The sequence below is a fragment of the Catharus ustulatus genome, chromosome 4 (genome assembly GCF_009819885.2).
Source record: "Catharus ustulatus isolate bCatUst1 chromosome 4, bCatUst1.pri.v2, whole genome shotgun sequence".
NCBI classification, from domain to species: Eukaryota; Metazoa; Chordata; class Aves; order Passeriformes; family Turdidae; genus Catharus; species Catharus ustulatus.
Window position 1 is genome coordinate 213,613 of NC_046224.1, and position 26,424 is coordinate 240,036.

General features: G+C 59.4%; 1 protein-coding gene across 1 annotated transcript in view; it reads right to left on the minus strand.

The window, feature by feature from the left end:
- TNPO3 (transportin 3) overlaps window positions 1-26,424 on the minus strand; it is a 64,105-nt gene that overhangs the window by 32,118 nt on the left and 5,563 nt on the right. Inside the window, exons 2-8 of the mRNA XM_033058879.2 lie at window positions 24,487-24,687; window positions 23,859-23,932; window positions 21,792-21,948; window positions 19,054-19,197; window positions 12,485-12,660; window positions 9,998-10,136; window positions 8,913-9,059 (exon numbers count right to left, since the gene is read on the minus strand). Of these exons, the coding sequence (XP_032914770.1) occupies window positions 8,913-9,059; window positions 9,998-10,136; window positions 12,485-12,660; window positions 19,054-19,197; window positions 21,792-21,948; window positions 23,859-23,932; window positions 24,487-24,687 (1,038 nt within the window). The remainder of the gene's footprint in view (window positions 1-8,912; window positions 9,060-9,997; window positions 10,137-12,484; window positions 12,661-19,053; window positions 19,198-21,791; window positions 21,949-23,858; window positions 23,933-24,486; window positions 24,688-26,424) is intronic.

Sequence of the window (26,424 nt, forward strand, 5' to 3'; positions counted from 1 at the left end):
TGTTCCACAGGGACACACACACATCCCAGAGCTGTTCCCTATGGACACACACACATCCCAGAGCTGTTCCACAGGGACACACACACATCCCAGAGCTGTTCCCTATGGACACACACACATCCCAGAGCTGTTCCACAGGGACACACACACATCCCAGAGCTGTTCCCTATGGACACACACACATCCCAGAGCTGTTCCCTATGGACACACACACATCCCAGAGCTGTTCCACAGGGACACACACACATCCCAGAGCTGTTCCACAGGGACACACACACATCCCAGAGCTGTTCCACAGGGACACACACACATTCCAGAGCTGTTCCCTATGGACACACACACATCCCAGAGCTGTTCCACAGGGACACACACACATCCCAGAGCTGTTCCACAGGGACACACACACATCCCAGAGCTGTTCCACAGGGACACACACACATCCCAGAGCTGTTCCCTATGGACACACACACATCCCAGAGCTGTTCCACAGGGACACACACACATCCCAGAGCTGTTCCCTATGGACACACACACATCCCAGAGCTGTTCCCTATGGACACACACACATCCCAGAGCTGTTCCCTATGGACACACACACATCCCAGAGCTGTTCCACAGGGACACACACACATCCCAGAGCTGTTCCACAGGGACACACACACATCCCAGAGCTGTTCCACAGGGACACACACACATCCCAGAGCTGTTCCACAGGGACACACACACATCCCAGAGCTGTTCCACAGGGACACACACACATCCCAGAGCTGTTCCACAGGGACACACACACATCCCAGAGCTGTTCCCTATGGACACACACACATCCCAGAGCTGTTCCACAGGGACACACACACATCCCAGAGCTGTTCCACAGGGACACACACACATCCCAGAGCTGTTCCACAGGGACACACACACATCCCAGAGCTGTTCCACAGGGACACACACACATCCCAGAGCTGTTCCCTATGGACACACACACATCCCAGAGCTGTTCCCTATGGACACACACACATCCCAGAGCTGTTCCCTATGGACACACACACATCCCAGAGCTGTTCCCTATGGACACACACACATCCCAGAGCTGTTCCACAGGGACACACACACATCCCAGAGCTGTTCCCTATGGAAACACACACATCCCAGGGCTGTTCCACAGGGACACACACACATCCCAGAGCTGTTCCACAGGGACACACACACATCCCAGGGCTGTTCCACAGGGACACACACACATCCCAGAGCTGTTCCCTATGGACACACACACATCCCAGAGCTGTTCCCTATGGACACACACACATCCCAGAGCTGTTCCACAGGGACACACACACATCCCAGAGCTGTTCCACAGGGACACACACACATCCCAGAGATGTTCCACAGGGACACACACACATCCCAGAGCTGTTCCACAGGGACACACACACATCCCAGAGCTGTTCCACAGGGACACACACACATCCCAGAGCTGTTCCCTATGGACACACACACATCCCAGAGCTGTTCCACAGGGACACACACATCCCAGAGCTGTTCCACAGGGACACACACACATCCCAGAGCTGTTCCCTATGGACACACACACATCCCAGAGCTGTTCCCTATGGACACACACACATCCCAGAGCTGTTCCCTATGGACACACACACATCCCAGAGCTGTTCCCTATGGACACACACACATCCCAGAGCTGTTCCACAGGGACACACACACATCCCAGAGCTGTTCCACAGGGACACACACACATCCCAGAGCTGTTCCCTATGGACACACACACATCCCAGAGCTGTTCCACAGGGACACACACACATCCCAGAGCTGTTCCACAGGGACACACACACATCCCAGAGCTGTTCCACAGGGACACACACACATCCCAGAGCTGTTCCCTATGGACACACACACATCCCAGAGCTGTTCCACAGGGACACACACACATCCCAGAGCTGTTCCACAGGGACACACACACATCCCAGAGCTGTTCCCTATGGACACACACACATCCCAGAGCTGTTCCCTATGGACACACACACATCCCAGAGCTGTTCCCTATGGACACACACACATCCCAGAGCTGTTCCACATGGACACACACACATCCCAGAGCTGTTCCCTATGGACACACACACATCCCAGAGCTGTTCCCTATGGACACACACACATCCCAGAGCTGTTCCACAGGGACACACACACATCCCAGAGCTGTTCCCTATGGACACACACACATCCCAGAGCTGTTCCACAGGGACACACACACATCCCAGAGCTGTTCCAAAGGGACACACACACATCCCAGAGCTGTTCCCCAGGGACACACACACATCCCAGAGCTGTTCCCTATGGACACACACACATCCCAGAGCTGTTCCACAGGGACACACACACATCCCAGAGCTGTTCCACAGGGACACACACACATCCCAGAGCTGTTCCACAGGGACACACACACATCCCAGAGCTGTTCCCTATGGACACACACACATCCCAGAGCTGTTCCCTATGGACACACACACATCCCAGAGCTGTTCCACAGGGACACACACACACATCCCAGAGCTGTTCCACAGGGACACACACACATCCCAGAGCTGTTCCACAGGGACACACACACATCCCAGAGCTGTTCCACAGGGACACACACACATCCCAGAGCTGTTCCACAGGGACACACACACATCCCAGAGCTGTTCCACAGGGACACACACACATCCCAGAGCTGTTCCACAGGGACACACACACATCCCAGAGCTGTTCCACAGGGACACACACACATCCCAGAGCTGTTCCACAGGGACACACACACATCCCAGAGCTGTTCCACAGGGACACACACACATCCCAGAGCTGTTCCCTATGGACACACACACATCCCAGAGCTGTTCCACAGGGACACACACACATCCCAGAGCTGTTCCCTATGGACACACACACATCCCAGAGCTGTTCCCTATGGACACACACACATCCCAGAGCTGTTCCACAGGGACACACACACATCCCAGAGCTGTTCCCTATGGACACACACACATCCCAGAGCTGTTCCACAGGGACACACACACATCCCAGAGCTGTTCCCTATGGACACACACACATCCCAGAGCTGTTCCCTATGGACACACACACATCCCAGAGCTGTTCCACAGGGACACACACACATCCCAGAGCTGTTCCCTATGGACACACACACATCCCAGAGCTGTTCCCTATGGACACACACACATCCCAGAGCTGTTCCACAGGGACGCACACACATCCCAGAGCTGTTCCACAGGGACACACACACATCCCAGAGCTGTTCCACAGGGACACACACACATCCCAGAGCTGTTCCCTATGGACACACACACATCCCAGAGCTGTTCCACAGGGACACACACACATCCCAGAGCTGTTCCCTATGGACACACACACATCCCAGAGCTGTTCCATATGGACACACACACATCCCAGAGCTGTTCCCTATGGACACACACACATCCCAGAGCTGTTCCCTATGGACACACACACATCCCAGAGCTGTTCCCTATGGACACACACACATCCCAGAGCTGTTCCACAGGGACACACACACATCCCAGAGCTGTTCCCTATGGACACACACACATCCCAGAGCTGTTCCACAGGGACGCACACACATCCCAGAGCTGTTCCACAGGGACACACACACATCCCAGAGCTGTTCCCTATGGACACACACACATCCCAGAGCTGTTCCACAGGGACACACACACATCCCAGAGCTGTTCCACAGGGACACACACACATCCCAGAGCTGTTCCACAGGGACACACACACATCCCAGAGCTGTTCCACAGGGACACACACACATCCCAGAGCTGTTCCACAGGGACACACACACATCCCAGAGCTGTTCCACAGGGACACACACACATCCCAGAGCTGTTCCCTATGGACACACACACATCCCAGAGCTGTTCCACAGGGACACACACACATCCCAGAGCTGTTCCACAGGGACACACACACATCCCAGAGCTGTTCCACAGGGACACACACACATCCCAGAGCTGTTCCACAGGGACACACACACATCCCAGAGCTGTTCCACAGGGACACACACACATCCCAGAGCTGTTCCACAGGGACACACACACATCCCAGAGCTGTTCCACAGGGACACACACACATCCCAGAGCTGTTCCACAGGGACACACACACATCCCAGAGCTGTTCCACAGGGACACACACACATCCCAGAGCTGTTCCCTATGGACACACACACATCCCAGAGCTGTTCCCTATGGACACACACACATCCCAGAGCTGTTCCACAGGGACACACACACATCCCAGAGCTGTTCCACAGGGACACACACACATCCCAGAGCTGTTCCACAGGGACACACACACATCCCAGAGCTGTTCCCTATGGACACACACACATCCCAGAGCTGTTCCACAGGGACACACACACATCCCAGAGCTGTTCCACAGGGACACACACACATCCCAGAGCTGTTCCCTGTGGACACACACACATCCCAGAGCTGTTCCACAGGGACACACACACATCCCAGAGCTGTTCCCTATGGACACACACACATCCCAGAGCTGTTCCCTATGGACACACACACATCCCAGAGCTGTTCCACAGGGACACACACACATCCCAGAGCTGTTCCACAGGGACACACACACATCCCAGAGCTGTTCCCTATGGACACACACACATCCCAGAGCTGTTCCACAGGGACACACACACATCCCAGAGCTGTTCCACAGGGACACACACACATCCCAGAGCTGTTCCACAGGGACACACACACATCCCAGAGCTGTTCCACAGGGACACACACACATCCCAGAGCTGTTCCACAGGGACACACACACATCCCAGAGCTGTTCCCTATGGACACACACACATCCCAGAGCTGTTCCACAGGGACACACACACATCCCAGAGCTGTTCCACAGGGACACACACACATCCCAGAGCTGTTCCACAGGGACACACACACATCCCAGAGCTGTTCCCTATGGACACACACACATCCCAGGGCTGTTCCACAGGGACACACACACATCCCAGAGCTGTTCCACAGGGACACACACACATCCCAGAGCTGTTCCACAGGGACACACACACATCCCAGAGCTGTTCCCTATGGACACACACACATCCCAGAGCTGTTCCACAGGGACACACACACATCCCAGAGCTGTTCCCTATGGACACACACACATCCCAGAGCTGTTCCACAGGGACACACACACATCCCAGAGCTGTTCCACAGGGACACACACACATCCCAGAGCTGTTCCACAGGGACACACACACATCCCAGAGCTGTTCCACAGGGACACACACACATCCCAGAGCTGTTCCACAGGGACACACACACATCCCAGAGCTGTTCCCTATGGACACACACACATCCCAGAGCTGTTCCCTATGGACACACACACATCCCAGAGCTGTTCCCTATGGACACACACACATCCCAGAGCTGTTCCCTATGGACACACACACATCCCAGAGCTGTTCCACAGGGACACACACACATCCCAGAGCTGTTCCACAGGGACACACACACATCCCAGAGCTGTTCCACAGGGACACACACACATCCCAGAGCTGTTCCACAGGGACACACACACATCCCAGAGCTGTTCCCTATGGACACACACACATCCCAGAGCTGTTCCACAGGGACACACACACATCCCAGAGCTGTTCCCTATGGACACACACACATCCCAGAGCTGTTCCCTATGGACACACACACATCCCAGAGCTGTTCCACAGGGACACACACACATCCCAGAGCTGTTCCCTATGGACACACACACATCCCAGAGCTGTTCCCTATGGACACACACACATCCCAGAGCTGTTCCACAGGGACACACACACATCCCAGAGCTGTTCCACAGGGACACACACACATCCCAGAGCTGTTCCACAGGGACACACACACATCCCAGAGCTGTTCCCTATGGACACACACACATCCCAGAGCTGTTCCACAGGGACACACACACATCCCAGAGCTGTTCCACAGGGACACACACACATCCCAGAGCTGTTCCCTATGGACACACACACATCCCAGAGCTGTTCCCTATGGACACACACACATCCCAGAGCTGTTCCACAGGGACACACACACATCCCAGAGCTGTTCCACAGGGACACACACACATCCCAGAGCTGTTCCACAGGGACACACACACATCCCAGAGCTGTTCCCTATGGACACACACACATCCCAGAGCTGTTCCCTATGGACACACACACATCCCAGAGCTGTTCCACAGGGACACACACACATCCCAGAGCTGTTCCCTATGGACACACACACATCCCAGAGCTGTTCCACAGGGACACACACACATCCCAGAGCTGTTCCCTATGGACACACACACATCCCAGAGCTGTTCCACAGGGACACACACACATCCCAGAGCTGTTCCACAGGGACACACACACATCCCAGAGCTGTTCCACAGGGACACACACACATCCCAGAGCTGTTCCACAGGGACACACACACATCCCAGAGCTGTTCCCTATGGACACACACACATCCCAGAGCTGTTCCCTATGGACACACACACATCCCAGAGCTGTTCCATATGGACACACACACATCCCAGAGCTGTTCCCTATGGACACACACACATCCCAGAGCTGTTCCACAGGGACACACACACATCCCAGAGCTGTTCCCTATGGACACACACACATCCCAGAGCTGTTCCCTATGGACACACACACATCCCAGAGCTGTTCCCTATGGACACACACACATCCCAGAGCTGTTCCCTATGGACACACACACATCCCAGAGCTGTTCCCTATGGACACACACACAACCCAGAGCTGTTCCACAGGGACACACACACATCCCAGAGCTGTTCCACAGGGACACACACACATCCCAGAGCTGTTCCACAGGGACACACACACATCCCAGAGCTGTTCCACAGGGACACACACACATCCCAGAGCTGTTCCCTATGGACACACACACATCCCAGAGCTGTTCCACAGGGACACACACACATCCCAGAGCTGTTCCACAGGGACACACACACATCCCAGAGCTGTTCCCTATGGACACACACACATCCCAGAGCTGTTCCACAGGGACACACACACATCCCAGAGCTGTTCCCTATGGACACACACACATCCCAGAGCTGTTCCACAGGGACACACACACATCCCAGAGCTGTTCCCTATGGACACACACACATCCCAGAGCTGTTCCACAGGGACACACACACATCCCAGAGCTGTTCCCTATGGACACACACACATCCCAGAGCTGTTCCCTATGGACACACACACATCCCAGAGCTGTTCCCTATGGACACACACACATCCCAGAGCTGTTCCCTATGGACACACACACATCCCAGAGCTGTTCCACTGGGACACACACACATCCCAGGGCTGTTCCACAGGGACACACACACATCCCAGAGCTGTTCCACAGGGACACACACACATCCCAGAGCTGTTCCCTATGGACACACACACATCCCAGAGCTGTTCCCTAGGCACACACACATCCCAGAGCTGTTCCACAGGGACACACACACATCCCAGAGCTGTTCCACAGGGACACACACACATCCCAGAGCTGTTCCACAGGGACACACACACATCCCAGAGCTGTTCCACAGGGACACACACACATCCCAGAGCTGTTCCACAGGGACACACACACATCCCAGAGCCGTTCCACAGGGACACACACACATCCCAGAGCTGTTCCACAGGGACACACACACATCCCAGAGCTGTTCCACAGGGACACACACACATCCCAGAGCTGTTCCACAGGGACACACACACATCCCAGAGCCGTTCCACAGGGACACACACACATCCCAGAGCTGTTCCCTATGGACACACACACATCCCAGAGCTGTTCCCTATGGACACACACACATCCCAGAGCTGTTCCCTATGGACACACACACATCCCAGAGCTGTTCCACAGGGACACACACACATCCCAGAGCTGTTCCACAGGGACACACACACATCCCAGAGCTGTTCCCTATGGACACACACACATCCCAGAGCTGTTCCACAGGGACACACACACATCCCAGAGCTGTTCCCTATGGACACACACACATCCCAGAGCTGTTCCACAGGGACACACACACACATCCCAGAGCTGTTCCCTATGGACACACACACATCCCAGAGCTGTTCCACAGGGACACACACACATCCCAGGGCTGTTCCACAGGGACACACACACATCCCAGAGCTGTTCCCTATGGACACACACACATCCCAGAGCTGTTCCACAGGGACACACACACATCCCAGAGCTGTTCCCTATGGACACACACACATCCCAGAGCTGTTCCACAGGGACACACACACATCCCAGAGCTGTTCCACAGGGACACACACACATCCCAGAGCTGTTCCCTATGGACACACACACATCCCAGAGCTGTTCCACAGGGACACACACACATCCCAGAGCTGTTCCACAGGGACACACACACATCCCAGAGCTGTTCCCTATGGACACACACACATCCCAGAGCTGTTCCACAGGGACACACACACATCCCAGAGCTGTTCCACAGGGACACACACACATCCCAGAGCTGTTCCCTATGGACACACACACATCCCAGAGCTGTTCCACAGGGACACACACACATCCCAGAGCTGTTCCACAGGGACACACACACATCCCAGAGCTGTTCCCTATGGACACACACACATCCCAGAGCTGTTCCCTATGGACACACACACATCCCAGAGCTGTTCCCTATGGACACACACACATCCCAGAGCTGTTCCACAGGGACACACACACATCCCAGAGCTGTTCCCTAGGCACACACACACCCCAGGGCTGTTCCCTAGGCACACACACACATCCCAGGGCTGTTCCAGCGCCCCTTACGTGGTCAGAGTCCAGCTGGCAGTGCCGTGCCAGCGCGTGCAGCAGGCGCTGGATGTAGGCTTTGAAGATGCTGTGGATCACAGCATCGTCTGTCTTGTACAGGTGCTCCCCCAGTCTGTACCAGAAGTTAAAGGAAATTTCTACCACCTGTTTGGAAAGAAAAATCCAACATTTGGTTAGCAGCAGAAATTTTTTCCCCACTCTGTCTGTGGTCCTGGTGGAGAAACAGAAACCCTCCCTGGGTGCCTGCAGGGGTGGCACAATGGATCTCTGTCACAGCTGCTGTGTCACACAGTGGTGACAGAGGTTTCCCCCACATCCACCCAGTTTCTCTGCCTGTCACTCAGGAAAGGGCTTGGGACACCCAGAGACCCTGAACACCCGCCCCAGCCCTGGGCAGCCAAAAACCACCCCAGAGAGGGGCCTGGGCTCTGAGGGCAGCTGGGGCTGGAAGTGCATGCAGCCCCTTTGTGGTGGGTTTTTAATTTATTGTGTAGTTATTGCACAGAAACCACGAGTGTGGATTTGGTCAGGAGCAGCTGCAGAGCTCCATGATCCCCTGAGCGCTGATGGCACAGGATGAGGGGGTGGCCAAGGAAAACTGAGCTGAACAGAGCTGGGAAGGGAGGAAAAGGGTCCCAGGGAGCCCAGGGAGCATGTGGGGCCTGCTGGAGCACAGCTGCTCTGCACCTCCCACACTCCAACCAGTGAACACAGGCAGGGATCAGCTTCTGGCACTCAATTAACGGTTTGGGAAGAATAAAAGGGTGAAGAACTTAAAAAAGGATAAAAAGAGACCAAAACAATGACAAGTTTTGCTCCTAAGGCAGGTGGGAGGGAGCTGTGATGTGAACCAGCACTTCAGCCACTCACAGGGCAAAATTCCCAGGAACCACAAACACTCCCTGAGTCGACTCTAACAGGTGGGAAAGCTCTGGCAGGGGGTTTGGAGCACACCCAGAAGGAACCACGAAGGCAGAGCAGGGACTGCAGAGGCAGCAGCTCACAGGGACCAGGGGCAGGGTTGTGTGCAGGGCCAGCTGTGCCCTGAGCTGCCCTGAGGGTGCAGGGGCACCCACACTCACCTCGTACTGCGGGTGCCCCGCACAGATGAGCAGCAGCTCCAGCGTGCGCAGGTCGCCCAGGCCCTGGCCCGGCGTGCACACGATCTTGTCCAGGAAGGTCTCGCACAGCTCGGTGAACACACGGCAGTAGTTGAGCACCCTGCAGCACAGGGACAGGGGGCTGATCAGCCTCAGGGGCTGCACTCCCAAAATGTACCCAGAGGAAGGAAGAACAACCTCTGCTTTGCCTGCAGCTGGTGATGCTTCAGCAGGGGAAGTTCAAACTTTGGTTTGACAAACACTGGGCTCCACTCAGCAAATCTGAAACACTGATGTGGAACTTCTCCAGAATCCCAGTGCCAGCTGTGAGGGCACAGCTCCAGCCCAGCCCAGCCCCTGGGCCCCTCCATGTCTCTCCTGCAGGGAGGGTCCAGCCCCAGTGCCCCCAGGATTTGGGTGTGACCCCACGAGTGCCCAGCACAGGACGAGCAGTGCCCAGCCCCAGTGCCCCCAGGATCTGGGTGTGACCCCACGAGTGCCCAGCACAGGATGAGCAGTGCCCAGCCCCACCCTCAGGATTTGGGTGTGACCCCACGAGTGCCCAGCACAGGATGAGCAGTGCCCAGCCCCAGTGCCCCCAGGATTTGGGTGTGACCCCACGAGTGCCCAGCACAGGACGAGCAGTGCCCACCCCCAGTGCCCCCAGGATTTGGGTGTGACCCCACGAGTGTCCAGCACAGGATGAGCAGTGCCCAGCCCCAGTGCCCCCAGGATTTGGGTGTGACCCCACGAGTGCCCAGCACAGGATGAGCAGTGCCCAGCCCCACCCTCAGGATTTGGGTGTGACCCCACGAGTGCCCAGCACAGAACAGGCAGTGCCCAGCCCCAGTGCCCCCAGGATTTGGATGTGACCCCACGAGTGCCCAGCCCCAGTGCCCCCAGGATTTGGGTGTGACCCCATGAGTGTCCAGCACAGGATGAGCAGTGCCCAGCCCCACCCTCAGGATTTGGGTGTGACCCCACGAGTGCCCAGCCCCAGTGCCCCCAGGATCTGGGTGTGACCCCACGAGTGCCCAGCACAGGATGAGCAGTGCCCAGCCCCAGTGCCCCCAGGATTTGGGTGTGACCCCACGAGTGCCCAGCACAGAACAGGCAGTGCCCACCCCCAGTGCCCCCAGAATTTGGGTGTGACCCCACGAGTGCCCAGCACAGGACGAGCAGTGCCCAGCCCCAGTGCCCCCAGGATTTGGGTGTGACCCCACGAGTGCCCAGCACAGGATGAGCAGTGCCCAGCCCCACCCTCAGGATTTGGGTGTGACCCCACGAGTGACCAGCACAGGATGAGCAGTGCCCAGCCCCACCCTCAGGATTTGGGTGTGACCCCACGAGTGCCCAGCACAGAACAGGCAGTGCCCAGCCCCACCCTCAGGATTTGGGTGTGACCCCACGAGTGCCTAGCACAGAACAGGCAGTGCCCAGCCCCAGTGCCCCCAGGATTTGGGTGTGACCCCACGAGTGCCCAGCACAGGATGAGCAGTGCCCACCCCCAGTGCCCCCAGGATTTGGGTGTGACCCCACGAGTGCCCAGCACAGGATGAGCAGTGCCCACCCCCAGTGCCCCCAGGATTTGGGTGTGACCCCACGAGTGCCCAGCACAGGACGAGCAGTGCCCAGCCCCAGTGCCCCCAGGATTTGGGTGTGACCCCACGAGTGCCCAGCACAGGACGAGCAGTGCCCACCCCAGTGCCCCCAGGATTTGGGTGTGACCCCACGAGTGCCCAGCACAGGATGAGCAGTGCCCAGCCCCAGTGCCCCCAGGATTTGGGTGTGACCCCACGAGTGCCCAGCACAGGATGAGCAGTGCCCACCCCCAGTGCCCCCAGGATTTGGGTGTGACCCCACGAGTGCCCAGCACAGGATGAGCAGTGCCCAGCCCCAGTGCCCCCAGGATTTGGGCGTGACCCCACAAGTGCCCAGCACAGGATGAGCAGTGCCCAGCCCCAGTGCCCCCAGGATTTGGGTGTGACCCCACGAGTGCCCAGCACAGGACGAGCAGTGCCCACCCCCAGTGCCCCCAGGATTTGGGTGTGACCCCATGAGTGCCCAGCACAGGATGAGCAGTGCCCAGCCCCAGTGCCCCCAGGATTTGGGTGTGACCCCACGAGTGCCCAGCACAGAACAGGCAGTGCCCAGCCCCACCCTCAGGATTTGGGTGTGACCCCACGAGTGCCCAGCACAGGACGAGCAGTGCCCAGCCCCAGTGCCCCCAGGATTTGGTTGTGACCCCATGAGTGCCCAGCACAGGATGAGCAGTGCCCAGCCCCAGTGCCCCCAGCACTGCTCCTGCACTGGCAGCTCCATCAGGAGGCTGACACGGCCCAGCCGGTCAGTGCTGTCCAGCCGGTCAGTGCTGTCCCACCCCAGCCGGTCAGTGCTGTCCAGTCGGTCAGTGCTGTCCCGCCCGTCCCTCCCGGCCACAGGGAGGCCCCTGTCCCTCCTGTCCCTCACTTGTCCAGGTCCTCCCGTGCCACAGCCATGTGATAGGCACTCTCGAGGGTGAGCACGCCCTGGAAGAGCTGCAGGGCCAGGGGCAGGTTGGTCTCCACGTTCTCGATGGCGTAGAGGGCCGAGCACACGCAGTCCGACGCGGCCTCGTGCAGGTTGGACGAGGTCTTGTCCTGTTGCTGCAAGGAACAGAAACCCAGCAATTACCACAGAGCCACGGAGTCTCCTGAGCAGGAAGGGCCCCACAGGATCATGGCCCCAGCTGCTGGCCCTGCACAGAGCCCCAGCAGTCCCAGCCTGGGCACCCCTGGGAGCTCCTGGAGCTCTGGGGCCGTTCCCTGGGCAGTGCCCAGCACCTCTGGGGGAGGGAAGAGCCTTTCCTGACACCCAGCCTGAGCCTCCCTGGCACAGCCCCAGCCCTTCCTGGCTGCTGCCCCTGCTCTCCAGAGCACAGACCCGAGCTGCCTCCACTGCCCCAAGGACACCAAGCCATCAGGCAGCAATGAAAACACCAGGATTTTGTTCTTGCTCCCACAATGGCTGGGTTTCATCTTGGAGATCTATTCCAACCCAAAGAATTCTGTGGGAACACTTTGTAGAGGTCCTGCACAGCCACAGCCCCCACTGCCTCCCACCAGCCTCATAACCTGCTTCTCTGGACACTCCAGGACACACTGACCCTTCCCCAAGGGACCCTGGACACTTCTCTGACACACATGGGAGGGAAAACTCCAGCTGGGATCCAGGGCATCCAGGGGATCCAGGGGAGCTTGGAAGGAAGGAAACCCCCGTGCTGCTCATCACCTGGAATGGGGGGTCAGTGACAAACACTGACCAGGGATGGAATGGGGGGGTCAGTGACAAACACTGACCAGGGATGGAATGGGGGGTCAGTGACAAACACTGACCAGGGATGGAATGGAGGGGTCAGTCAAACACTGACCAGGGATGGAATGGGGGGTCAGTCAAACACTGACCAGGGATGGAATGGGGGGTCAGTCAAACACTGACCAGGGATGGAATGGGGGGGTCAGTCAAACACTGACCAGGGATGGAATGGGGGGGTCAGTGACAAACACTGACCAGGGATGGAATGGGGGGTCAGTCAAACACTGACCAGGGATGGAATGGGGGGGTCAGCACTGACCAGGGATGGAATGGGGGGTCAGTCAAACACTGACCAGGGATGGAATGGGGGGGTCAGTCAAACACTGACCAGGGATGGAATGGGGAGGGGTCAGTCAAACACTGACCAGGGATGGAATGGGGGGTCAGTCAAACACTGACCAGGGATGGAATGGGGGGGTCAGTGACAAACACTGACCAGGGATGGAATGGGGGGGTCAGCACTGACCAGGGATGGAATGGGGGGTCAGTGACAAACACTGACCAGGGATGGAATGGAGGGGTCAGCACTGACCAGGGATGGAATGGGGGGGTCAGTGACAAACACTGACCAGGGATGGAATGGGGGGGGTCAGTCAAACACTGACCAGGGATGGAATGGGGAGGGGTCAGTCAGAAACACTGACCAGGGATGGGCTGAGGGGTCAGTGGGAAACACTGACCAGGGATGGAATGGGGGGTCAGTGACAAACACTGACCAGGGATGGAATGGGGGGGGTCAGTCAAACACTGACCAGGGATGGAATGGGGGGGTCAGTCAAACACTGACCAGGGATGGAATGGGGGGTCAGTCAAACACTGACCAGGGATGGAATGGGGGGGTCAGTGACAAACACTGACCAGGGATGGAATGGGGGGTCAGTGACAAACACTGACCAGGGATGGAATGGGGGGGTCAGTCAAACACTGACCAGGGATGGAATGGGGGGGTCAGTGAGAAACACTGACCAGGGATGGAATGGGGGGGTCAGTCAAACACTGACCAGGGATGGAATGGGGGGCTCAGTCAAACACTGACCAGGGATGGAATGGGGGGGTCAGTGACAAACACTGACCAGGGATGGAATGGGGGGGTCAGTGACAAACACTGACCAGGGATGGAATGGGGGGGTCAGTCAAACACTGACCAGGGATGGAATGGGGGGGTCAGTCAAACACTGACCAGGGATGGAATGGGGGGGTCAGTGACAAACACTGACCAGGGATGGAATGGGGGGGTCAGTGACAAACACTGACCAGGGATGGAATGGGGGGGTCAGTGGGAAACACTGACCAGGGATGGAATGGGGGGGTCAGTCAAACACTGACCAGGGATGGAATGGGGGGTCAGCACTGACCAGGGATGGAATGGGGGGGTCAGTGACAAACACTGACCAGGGATGGAATGGGGGGGTCAGTGACAAACACTGACCAGGGATGGAATGGGGGGTCAGTCAAACACTGACCAGGGATGGAATGGGGGGGTCAGTGGGAAACACTGACCAGGGATGGAATGGGGGGGTCAGTCAAACACTGACCAGGGATGGAATGGGGGGTCAGCACTGACCAGGGATGGAATGGGGGGGTCAGCCAGAAACACTGACCAGGGATGGAATGGGGGGGGTCAGTCAAACACTGACCAGGGATGGAATGGGGGGGGTCAGTGAGAAACACTGACCAGGGATGGAATGGGGGGGTCAGTGGGAAACACTGACCAGGGATGGAATGGGGGGTCAGTCAAACACTGACCAGGGATGGAATGGGGGGTCAGCACTGACCAGGGATGGGCTGAGGGGTCAGTGAATTCCATGGGGGTGACTGAGTGAGGGGGATTTACAGGGAAGGACACAGAGACAGAACCTGGAGAGAGTGAGCAGGGAGGAAACAAAGGAGCAGAGACTCTGTGAGTCCTACTGAGATCTAAACTGGTTGGGAAACAATTCCTGGTGCCACTGGAGGGAGCAGGGCAGGAAGGAAAAACGCCCCATTGGAGGTGCCATTAACCACTAAACAGCCCCACAGCCTGTCCTGGAGTTCCTGATACAGCTCCACTTGAACCACAATCCCCCATGGATAGTCAGGATGTGCATGGATCTCTTTCCTTGGAAGCCCTCATTTGCATTTGTCATTGATTAAATCATGCAAATGAGAGATCCTGTGGGCGAGAGGGAGGAGGGACAGACAGCCCCTGCAGCAGAAACCTCTGTGCTCCAGGAATTCCTCCTCTGGCTCCACTCCCTGCCTGCCCTGGCCCAGTGGCACAGGATTCTCCACACCTCTGGCTCTCCCACACCCAGCTGGACAAACACCCAGCTCCTCTGGGAGCTGATTTGCCAGGAAGAAGTGTCAGAGAAGGAATACTGCTTTACTGACAACCTGGGAAAAAACAAAATAACCTCAGCCCCCCTGATCTGACCATCAAACCCCAAGAGAGGCATCCAGTGCACAGCCATGAGGGTGACAAACCTCACCTGGCACCCCTTGGGTGTGACAAACCTCACCTGGCACCCCTTGGGTGTGACAAACCTCACCTGGCACCCCCTGGGTGTGACAAACCTCATCTGGCACCCCCTGGGTGTGACAAACCTCAGCTGGCACCCCCTGGGTGTGACAAACCTCAGCTGGCACCCCTGGGTGTGACAAACCTCAGCTGGCACCCCCTGGGTGTGACAAACCTCACCTGGCACCCCCTGGGTGTGACAAACCTCACCTGGCACCCTCTGGGTGTGACAAACCTCACCTGGCAGCTCCTGGGTGTGACAAACCTCACCTGGCACCCCCTGGGTGTGACAAACCTCACCTGGCACCCCCTGGGTGTGACAAACCTCACCTGGCATCCACTGGGTGTGACAAACCTCACCTGGCACCCCCTGGGTGTGACAAACCTCAGCTGGCACCCCTGGGTGTGACAAACCTCACCTGGTACCCCCTGGGTGTGACAAACCTTACCTGGCACCCCCTGGGTGTGACAAACCTCACCTGGCACCCCCTGGGTGTGACAAACCTCACCTGGCACCCCCTGGGTGTGACAAACCTCACCTGGCACCCCTGGGTGTGACAAACCTCAGTTGGCACCTCTGGGTGTGACAAACCTCACCTGGCACCCCTTGGGTGTGACAAACCTCACCTGGCACCCCCTGGGTGTGACAAACCTCACCTGGCACCTCCTGGGTGTGACAAACCTCAGCTGGCACCTCTGGGTGTGACAAACCTCACCTGGCACCCCCTGGGTGTGACAAACCTCACCTGGCACCCCCTGGGTGTGACAAACCTCAGCTGGCACCCCCTGGGTGTGACAATCCTCACCTGGCACCCCCTGGGTGTGACAAACCTCAGCTGGCACCCTCTGGGTGTGACAAACCTCACCTGGCACCCCCTGGGTGTGACAAACCTCACCTGGCACCCCCTGGGTGTGACAAACCTGAGCTGGCACCTCTGGGTGTGACAAACCTCAGCTGGCACCCCCTGGGTGTGACAAACCTCAGCTGGTACCCCTGGGTGTGACAAACCTCAGCTGGCATCCCTGGGTGTGACAAACCTCAGCTGGCACCCCCTGGGTGTGACAAACCTCACCTGGCACCCCCTGGGTGTGACAAACCCCAGCTGGTACCCCTGGGTGTGACAAACCTCAGCTGGCATCCCTGGGTGTGACAAACCTCAGCTGGCACCCCCTGGGTGTGACAAACCTCACCTGGCACCCCCTGGGTGTGACAAACCTCAGCTGGCACCTCCTGGGTGTGACAAACCTCAGCTGGCACCTCCTGGGTGTGACAAACCTCACCTGGCACCCCTGGGTGTGACAAACCTCACCTGGCACCTCCTGGGTGTGACAAACCTCAGCTGGCATCCCTGGGTGTGACAAACCTCACCTGGCACCTCCTGGGTGTGACAAACCTCACCTGGCACCCCTGGGTGTGACAAACCTCAGCTGGCACCCCCTGGGTGTGACAAACCTCAGCTGGCACCCCCTGGGTGTGACAAACCTCACCTGGCACCCCCTGGGTGTGACAAACCTCAGCTGGCACCTCCTGGGTGTGACAAACCTCAGCTGGCACCTCTGGGTGTGACAAACCTCACCTGGCACCCCCTGGGTGTGACAAACCTCAGCTGGCACCCCCTGGGTGTGACAAACCTCAGCTGGCACCCCCTGGGTGTGACAATCCTCAGCTGGCACCCCCTGGGTGTGACAAACCTCAGCTGGCACCCTCTGGGTGTGACAAACCTCAGCTGGCACCCCCTGGGTGTGACAAACCTCACCTGGCACCCCCTGGGTGTGACAAACCTCAGCTGGCACCTCCTGGGTGTGACAAACCTCAGCTGGCACCTCCTGGGTGTGACAAACCTCACCTGGCACCTCCTGGGTGTGACAAACCTCAGCTGGCACCCCCTGGGTGTGACAAACCTCAGCTGGCATCCCTGGGTGTGACAAACCTCACCTGGCACCTCCTGGGTGTGACAAACCTCACCTGGCACCCCTGGGTGTGACAAACCTCAGCTGGCACCCCCTGGGTGTGACAAACCTCAGCTGACACCCCTGGGTGTGACAAACCTCAGGTGACACCCCTGGGTGTGACAAACCTCACCTGGCACCCCCTGGGTGTGACAAACCTCACCTGGCACCCCCTGGGTGTGACAAACCTCACCTGGCACCCCCTGGGTGTGACAAACCTCACCTGGCACCCCCTGGGTGTGACAAACCTCACCTGGCACCCCTGGGTGTGACAAACCTCACCTGGCACCCCCTGGGTGTGACAAACCTCAGCTGGCACCCCTGGGTGTGACAATCCTCAGCTGGCACCCCTGGATGTGACAAACCTCACCTGGTTGTGACAAACCTCAGCTGGCACCCCTGGGTGTGACAAACCTCACCTGGCACCCCCTGGGTGTGACAAACCTCACCTGGCACCCCTGGGTGTGACAAACCTCACCTGGCACCACCTGGGTGTGACAATCCTCAGTTGGCACCCCCTGGGTGTGACAAACCTCACCTGGCATCCACTGGGTGTGACAAACCTCACCTGGCACCCCCTGGGTGTGACAAACCTCACCTGGCACCCCTGGGTGTGACAAACCTCAGGTGACACCCCTGGGTGTGACAAACCTCACCTGGCACCCCTGGGTGTGACAAACCTCACCTGGCACCCCCTGGGTGTGACAAACCTCAGCTGGCACCCCCTGGGTGTGACAAACCTCAGCTGGCACCCCTTGGGTGTGACAAACCTCACCTGGCACCCCCTGGGTGTGACAAACCTCACCTGGCACCTCTTGGGTGTGACAAACCTCACCTGGCACCTCCTGGGTGTGACAAACCTCACCTGGCACCTCCTGGGTGTGACAAACCTCAGATGGCACCCCCTGGGTGTGACAAACCTCACCTGGCACCCCCTGGGTGTGACAAACCTCAGCTGGCACCCCCTGGGTGTGAAAAACCTCAGCTGGCACCCCCTGGGTGTGACAAACCTCACCTGGCACCCCCTGGGTGTGACAAACCTCAGCTGGCACCCCCTGGGTGTGACAATCCTCACCTGGCACCTCGCGGGCAGCAGCACTTCCCTGTCTGCACTCCCCAGCCCATTCCACGGAGCTGATCCCAGCCCAGAGGGAACCAGAGTCCCTGCTGGACACAGGAGGGATGAACCCACGCCTCAGTCCTGCTGGGGTGCTCCCTGCTCCCTGGGGACACTCACCAGCACCTCGAAGAGCAGGGACAGCAGCTTGCTGTTGGCCATGAAGGTGCTGTCCAGCACGCCCAGGTTGAACCAGCTGCCCAGGCACCGGAAGATTTTGATGAGCATCTTCTCCTCATTGCCTGCCTTCTCCACACAGGTCACCTGGGGGACAGGGAGAGCTGGTCAGGGTCTGATCCATGAGGAATAACCACTAACATCCTCTGGAGCCCATGGGAACGTTCCAGAACGCTCTGGCTGTTCCCTGTCACCAACAGCCCTGGATGAGTGGGAGGGAGGGACAGCCCAGACCCTCTGTGCCAGCTGCAGTGCCTCCCTCATTGCTGCTCCTGCAGGATCCCATCAGGGATGTTCACACCCACAAATCCCACCTCAATCCCCCTCCCCACAAACCACCTCTGCAGAGAGAAGCTGTGCTGAGGGCAGACCTGTCCCAGGGACATTCCAAACAAACCACCCCAGCGGCCAAGCCAGGACGTGCTGAGCTGTGGGATGGCAGCAGCTCATTCCCAGGGCAGGCCAAAGCTCCAGCTGATCCTGCCCACAGCCCCAGCCCCCACAGGCACAGGGAAAGGGGCAGAGGTGGACAGGCAGGACATGGAGGAAGACCCCAGACCCCCTGGACTGGCCCAGGAATCCTTGCACAAGAGATCTTCTCTCCTCACTTGACACTTTAAAGGCAGAATGCTGGACCTCATCACAGTGCCTGGAACGATGCTTTAACCCCACGTTTTGCAACTGAAAATGGGAACTTGGCATTTAAATCCCACACAGAAAATATAAATTTGGCTCTTTTGGGTAGGTGGTGGAAATGCCCATGCTGGCAGCACCAGGGAAAGCCCAGGAAAGCTTTAGGCAGGTGCAGAGGGAGCAGGAGTGTGCAGGGACAGGGCCAGCCCTTGGTGATCCTGTGTCAGCTCCAAGTGGTCACGAGTACCAGGGCGAGGTGACACTGCCCATGTCCCCAGAGTGCCAGCCAGGATCACCCAGGGATCCTGGGAAAAGCTGGGGCTGGACACGGCTGGAGGGGACAGCCCAGTGTGGGGACTCCTGATATTCCTGCCAGGATCACTCAGGGATCCTGGGAAAAACTGGGGCTGGACACAGCTGGAGGGGACAGCCCAGTGTGGGGACTCCTGATATTCCAGGGAGGATCTCCCAGGTGTCCCTGGAAAAGCTGGGGCTGGACATGGCTGGAGGGGACAGCCCAGTGTGAGGATTCCTGATATTCCTGCCAGGATCTCCCAGGGATCCTGGGAAAAGCTGGGGCTGGACATGGCTGGAGGGGACAGCCCAGTGTGGGGACTCCTGATATTCCAGGCAGGATCTCCCAGGTGTCCCTGGAAAAGCTGGGGCTGGACATGGCTGGAGGGGACAGCCCAGCATGGGGACTCCTGATATTCCTGCCAGGATCTCCCAGGGATCCTGGGAAAAGCTGGGGCTGGACACAGCTGGAGGTGACAGCCCAGTGTGGGGACTCCTGATATTCCTGCCAGGATCTCCCAGGTGTCCCTGGAAAAGCTGGGGCTGGACACAGCTGGAGGGGACAGCCCAGTGTGGGGACTCCTGATATTCCAGCCAGGATCTCCCAGGAAAAGCTGGGGCTGGACACGGCTGGAGGGGACAGCCCAGTGTGGGGACTCCTGATATTCCAGGCAGGATCTCCCAGGTGTCCCTGGAAAAGCTGGGGCTGGCTGGGCAGGCTGGCACCGGATGGGGACTCGAGGAAGGTGAAGGACTTGCTCAGTTTATCCCAGGAACAGGTGGAGCTGGGCAGGGTGACAGCTGCAGTGGCACTGGCAGGAACTCCACCAGGATAAACATGGAAGGGGGGAAGAGGCTTCTCCAGCAACACCAGAGCTCAGAGCAGAGGACACAGCCCAGCTCCATCTCCTGACACTTGATAGGGGGAAGCAGCCTCAAGCTGTGCCAGGGGAGGCTCAGGCTGGACACTGGAAAAATTCCTTCCTGGAAAGGGCTGCCCATCCCTGGCACAGCTGCCTGGGGCAGGGCTGGAGTCCCCATCCCTGCAGGGATTTCAGAGCCGTGTGGATGTGGCACTTGGGCCCAGGTCAGTGCTGGGGGATGGTTGGACTGGATGGGCTCTGAGGGCTTTTCCAGCCCAGGATCCAGGATTTGGGCTGGGTGCTGTGGGGCCAGCTGGAGGCACTGCCCAGCCCAGCCCAGCTGGAGGCACGGCACTGCACTGCCCAGCCCAGCCCAGCCCAGGCCAGGCCAGGCCAGGCCAGCTCAGGCCGGCCCAGCCCAGCCTAGCCCAGCCCAGCCCAGCCCAGCCCAGCTGGAGGCACGGCACTGCACTGCACTGCCCAGCCCAGCCCAGCCCAGCCTAGCCCAGCCCAGGCCAGCCCAGGCCAGCCCAGGCTGGCCCCGCCCAGCCCAGGCCAGGCCAGCTGGAGGCACGGCACTGCCCTGCCCAGCCCAGCCCAGCCCAGCCCAGCCCAGCCCAGGCCAGCCATGCCCAGCCCAGCCATGCCCAGCCCAGGCCAGCCCTGCCCAGCCCAGCCCAGCCCATCCCACGCCAGCCCAGCCCAGCCCAGCCCAGCCCAGCCCAGCCCAGCCCAGGCCAGCCCAGCCCAGCCCAGCCCAGGCCAGCCCAGGCCAGCCCAGCCCATCCCATCCCATCCCAGCCCAGCCCAGCCCAACCCAGCCCAGCCCAACCCAGCCCAGCCCAGCTCAGCCCAGCCCCGCCCAGCCCGGCCCAGCCCAGCCCCGCTCACCAGCAGGGACACCACGGTGCTGGAGTAGTAGGCCAGGTCCTCGATGATCTCGGTGCGGCGGTTGGCGCCGATGCGCAGCGAGCGGCTGTGCACCTCCTCGGGCAGCACCGTCAGGATCTCCAGCAGGAAGGGCAGCGACGTCACGTCATTGCTGTACCTGCAGGGGACAGGGACACTCCCCTGGGAGGGCTGCAGGGCATCCCCGGCACTGGGGGGGTTAAGGTCCCTTCCCACCCCAAGCATCCCACGGTTGGACATTCCAGGGATTGCAGTCCTGCCTCAGGGACAGCCCTGCCCAGGGCAGCCCCCAGGATGGCTCAGCTCAGGGATTGCCAACAGAGCAGGGACAGCAGCTTTGCCAGCCCAGGAGCTCTGAGAGCCCAGGTGCCACTGCCCGGACAAACCCCATCCCCTCCTGCTGCCCATGGACACAGGGCCAGCCCCAGGGGCTGCTGCTGTCACTGTGCATCCCTTGGGGACATCTGGGGACAGCCAACAGGGGCCAGCCAACAGGGGCTGCTGCTGTCACTGTGCATCCCTTGGGGACATCTGGGGACAGCCAACAGGGGCCAGCCCCAGGGGCTGCTGCTGTCACTGTGCATCCCTTGGGGACATCTGGGGACACCCAACAGGGGCCAGCCCCAGGGGCTGCTGCTGGCACTGTGCAACCCTTGGGGACATCTGGGGACAGCCAACAGGGGCTGCTGCTGTCACTGTGCATCCCTTGGGGACATCTGGGGACAGCCAACAGGGGCCAGCCCCAGGGGCTGCTGCTGTCACTGTGCATCCCTTGGGGACATCTGGGGACAGCCAACAGGGGCCAGCCCCAGGGGCTGCTGTCACTGTGCATCCCTTGGGGACATCTGGGGACAGCCAACAGGGGCCAGCTCCAGCAGCCACTGCTGTCACTGTGCAACCCTTGGGGACATCTGGGGACACCCAACAGGGGCCAGCTCCAGGGGCTGCTGCTGTCACTGTGCATCCCTTGGGGACATCTGGGGACACCCAACAGGGGCCAGCCCCAGGGGCTGCTGCTGTCACTGTGCAACCCTTGGGGACATCTGGGGACACCCAACAGGGGCCAGCTCCAGAGGCTGCTGCTGTCACTGGCATCCCTTGGGGACATCTGGGGACAGCCAACAGGGGCCAGCCCCAGGGGCTGCTGCTGTCACTGTGCAACCCTTGGGGACATCTGGGGACAGCCAACAGGGGCCAGCTCCAGGGGCTGCTGCTGTCACTGTGCAACCCTTGGGGACATCTGGGGACAGCTCCAGGGGCTGCTGCTGTCACTGGCATCCCTTGGGGACATCTGGGGACACCCAACAGGGGCTGCTGCTGTCACTGTGCATCCCTTGGGGACATCTGGGGACACCCAACAGGGGCCAGCTCCAGGGGCTGCTGCTGTCACTGTGCATCCCTTGGGGACATCTGGGGACAACCAACAGGGGCCAGCCCCAGGGGCTGCTGCTGTCACTGTGCAACCCTTGGGGACATCTGGGAACACCCAACAGGGGCCAGCCCCAGGGGCTGCTGCTGTCACTGTGCAACCCTTGGGGACATCTGGGGACAGCCAACAGGGGCCAGCTCCAGGGGCTGCTGCTGTCACTGTGCAACCCTTGGGGACATCTGGGGACAGCCAACAGGGGCCAGCTCCAGGGGCTGCTGCTGTCACTGTGCAACCCTTGGGGACATCTGGGGACACTCAACAGGGGCCAGCTCCAGGGGCTGCTGCTGTCACTGTGCAACCCTTGGGGACATCTGGGGACACCCAACAGGGGCCAGCCCCAGGGGCTGCTGCTGTCACTGTGCAACCCTTGGGGACATCTGGGGCCAGCTCCAGCCCCACTGCTCCATTCCACAGCACACAAAGAGCTGAGAGAAGAGGGATCATCCCAAACAAAACAGGGATGAGGAAAAGCGCTGAGTGCTGGGCTGTGAGCAGACAGCCCCTCCTGCCACCACCCAGGGCACCTGAAATCGGGGATCACGAGAGGAAAACCTCCCTGTGCTGCCCCACACAGCCCCAGCCCACGGAACAACCCCCAGGAGACAGGAACAGGCACTCACTTCTCCACCAGGGTCTGCACACAGCCCTTCCACGAAGCCATCTGCAGGGCGAGGTCAGCTATTGCCAGAGCGAGCTGGGAGGGAGGGAAGGAGAGCACACGGATCAGCTGGGGAGTGCTGGGATGTGCCCAGCACACAGGGCTGGCAGGCAGCTCTGCAATCCACCCCCAACATCCTGCCAGGTGTAACTGGGAACATTCCCAGCATGGCCCATGGGCAGGGAACCCCGGGATCCATCCCCACATCCCTGGGGGAGCTCGGGCTGCCCCGAGGGCTGGCACTCCCTGCAGAACATCCAGGGCTGCAGCAGCACCCTGGCCTCAGCTGGGGGTGTCAGGCCCCCCAGTGCCGCAGGAAGGGGTGGATAATGGGAATGAGGGGTGCAGAGAAATCCCCTCAACAGCCAGGGCACTGCTGGGCCTGGTCTCCACGGCAGAGCACAGGGAAACGCCCTGCTCCTCCCCTCCAAACAGCAAACGAGGATGAAGTGATGGAGGCAACCAAAGGGACCAAGTGAGGAAGGAGGGAAAACAATCCTGTGTGGGAGCAGGGATCAGCCCTCTCTGTTTTCCAGCCCAGGGAGAGCTGGCAGGAGGCAGGACAGGGAGGGAGCAGCTCCATCACCCACCTGTGTGACAATGACCGGGGACAGGTCCTTCAAGTTCTGGATGTGGGACAGCAAAGAGTCCCGGAGTGAGGCGTGGGAATCCGTGGGGAGCTCATAGAAGGAAGTCTGGATCTTCATCTTCATGGTCTGCGCCGCGAAGTAGCAGGACTCCACATCCTGGTGGATCTGCAGCAGCTGGTCCGAGATCTCCCAGGCATGGACCTGAGGGGAAACCAGGGTGGGGTCAGTGGGCAGGGCTGGGCTGGCACTGAGGGGTCAGGGACTGCAGGAAGTCCAAATTCCCCAATGGAAGCACAGCCCTGTCCTGCTGGAGAGCCCAGAGGAGCCCCGGGGCTGCTCCAGGGCTGGAGCCCCTCAGCTCCCAGGGATCCAGCCTGGGAGAGCTGGGGGTGCTCCCTGGACAGGAACAGGATCCAGGGAGAGCTCAGAGCCCTGCCAGGGCCTGCAGGGGCTCCAGGAGAGCTGAGAGGGACTGGGGACAAGGCTGGAGGGACAGCACACAGGGAATGGCTCCCAGTGCCACAGGGCAGGGCTGGCTGGGATCCTGGGCAGCAATTCCTGCCTGGGCTGCAATTGCCAGAGCAGCTGTGGCTGCCCCTGGATCCCTGGCAGTGGCCAAGGCCAGGCTGGGCACTGGGGCTGGGAGCAGCTGGGCCACTGGGAGGGCTCCCTGCCATGCCAGGGGGGCACTGGGGGGGCTCTGGGGTCCCTTTCCCCCCAGGATTCCCCAAACATCCCCGAGTGCAGAGCCCACCCCGTGCTGCCAGCCCAGCTCTCTGACCACCTTTGGGCCACAGGACTCCCCTGAGCTCGATCCAGGGTGAAACAAAACCTCTGCCACCCTAAAACCCATCTCTGGTCCTCATTCCAGCCTCACTAAAGGCAATTCCATCACAGCCCCTGGCCAGTCAGCCCAACAGCTCTTTGTTACAAACCACTGCCTGCCCAGCCTGGCTTCCAGCTGCATTCCAGCCTGGAAGGAAAAATAATCCCAAACCTGTCCCCCAGGCAGGACAGCAGAGCCCAGAGGCTCCATCCCACCAAAGCTCCAGACCCAAACCCTGGGCCAGGGCTGCCAGGGCTCTCCAGCAGGGCACAGGGGAATGAGAGGACACCAGGCAGGATCAGCAGGAACCAGGCTGGTTCCCAGGAAAACCCAACCTCCTGTACATGGAAAAGGAAATTGTGACAGCTGGCAGCAGCCCAGGGCCTGGCTCCTGATCCCACTCCCAGAATTTCTGCCACTGCAGCCTGGAATGCAGCTGGAGCCAGCTGCAGATCCCAAAGGGCCCAGACAGGCAGGGGAGGGCTGGGACCCCCAGCACCCCACTGCTCCCCTCTCCTCTCCTCTCCTCTCCCTTCCTCCTTCCCACAGGATCTGTGAGCTGGAAACCCCAGAGCCCACGGAGTCCCCAGCACGCCAAGGCCACCCCTGCCCCATGTCCCCAGGTGCCACCTCCCCAGGGCTCCTCCAGGTTCAGTCCCCTGTCACACCTGCAGCTTCCCACGGGACACAGCAGCTATCCCCATGGAATGCTGCTCCTGCCAGACCCTCCAGACCAATTCCTCTGCTGTTTCCAGGCTCTGATCCTCCCTCCCCAGCTGCTCCATGGCCAGCAACCCCAGGATCTCCAGCTACTCCTGGTAAAACTCACCTGGAATGACTCTAACAGGGAGTGAGAAAAACCTGGAGGCACTGCTGCCATAAACATCCCCCCCGGATTTATTTGTACAGGGAATGCCCAGGCTGGGAATAAACAAAAACCTCAACACCTAAACCAGCCAGAATCCCACAGAATTCTCTCACTGAACTCCTTCCCTCAATTAAGGAGGGAATTTCCAGACTGGATGGACACGGTGTCAGAGGGAGATCCTCCCAAACCCCCCAGGGCACACAGATAATCCTCTGGGAGCCCAGCTCAGCAAAGAGCACGATTA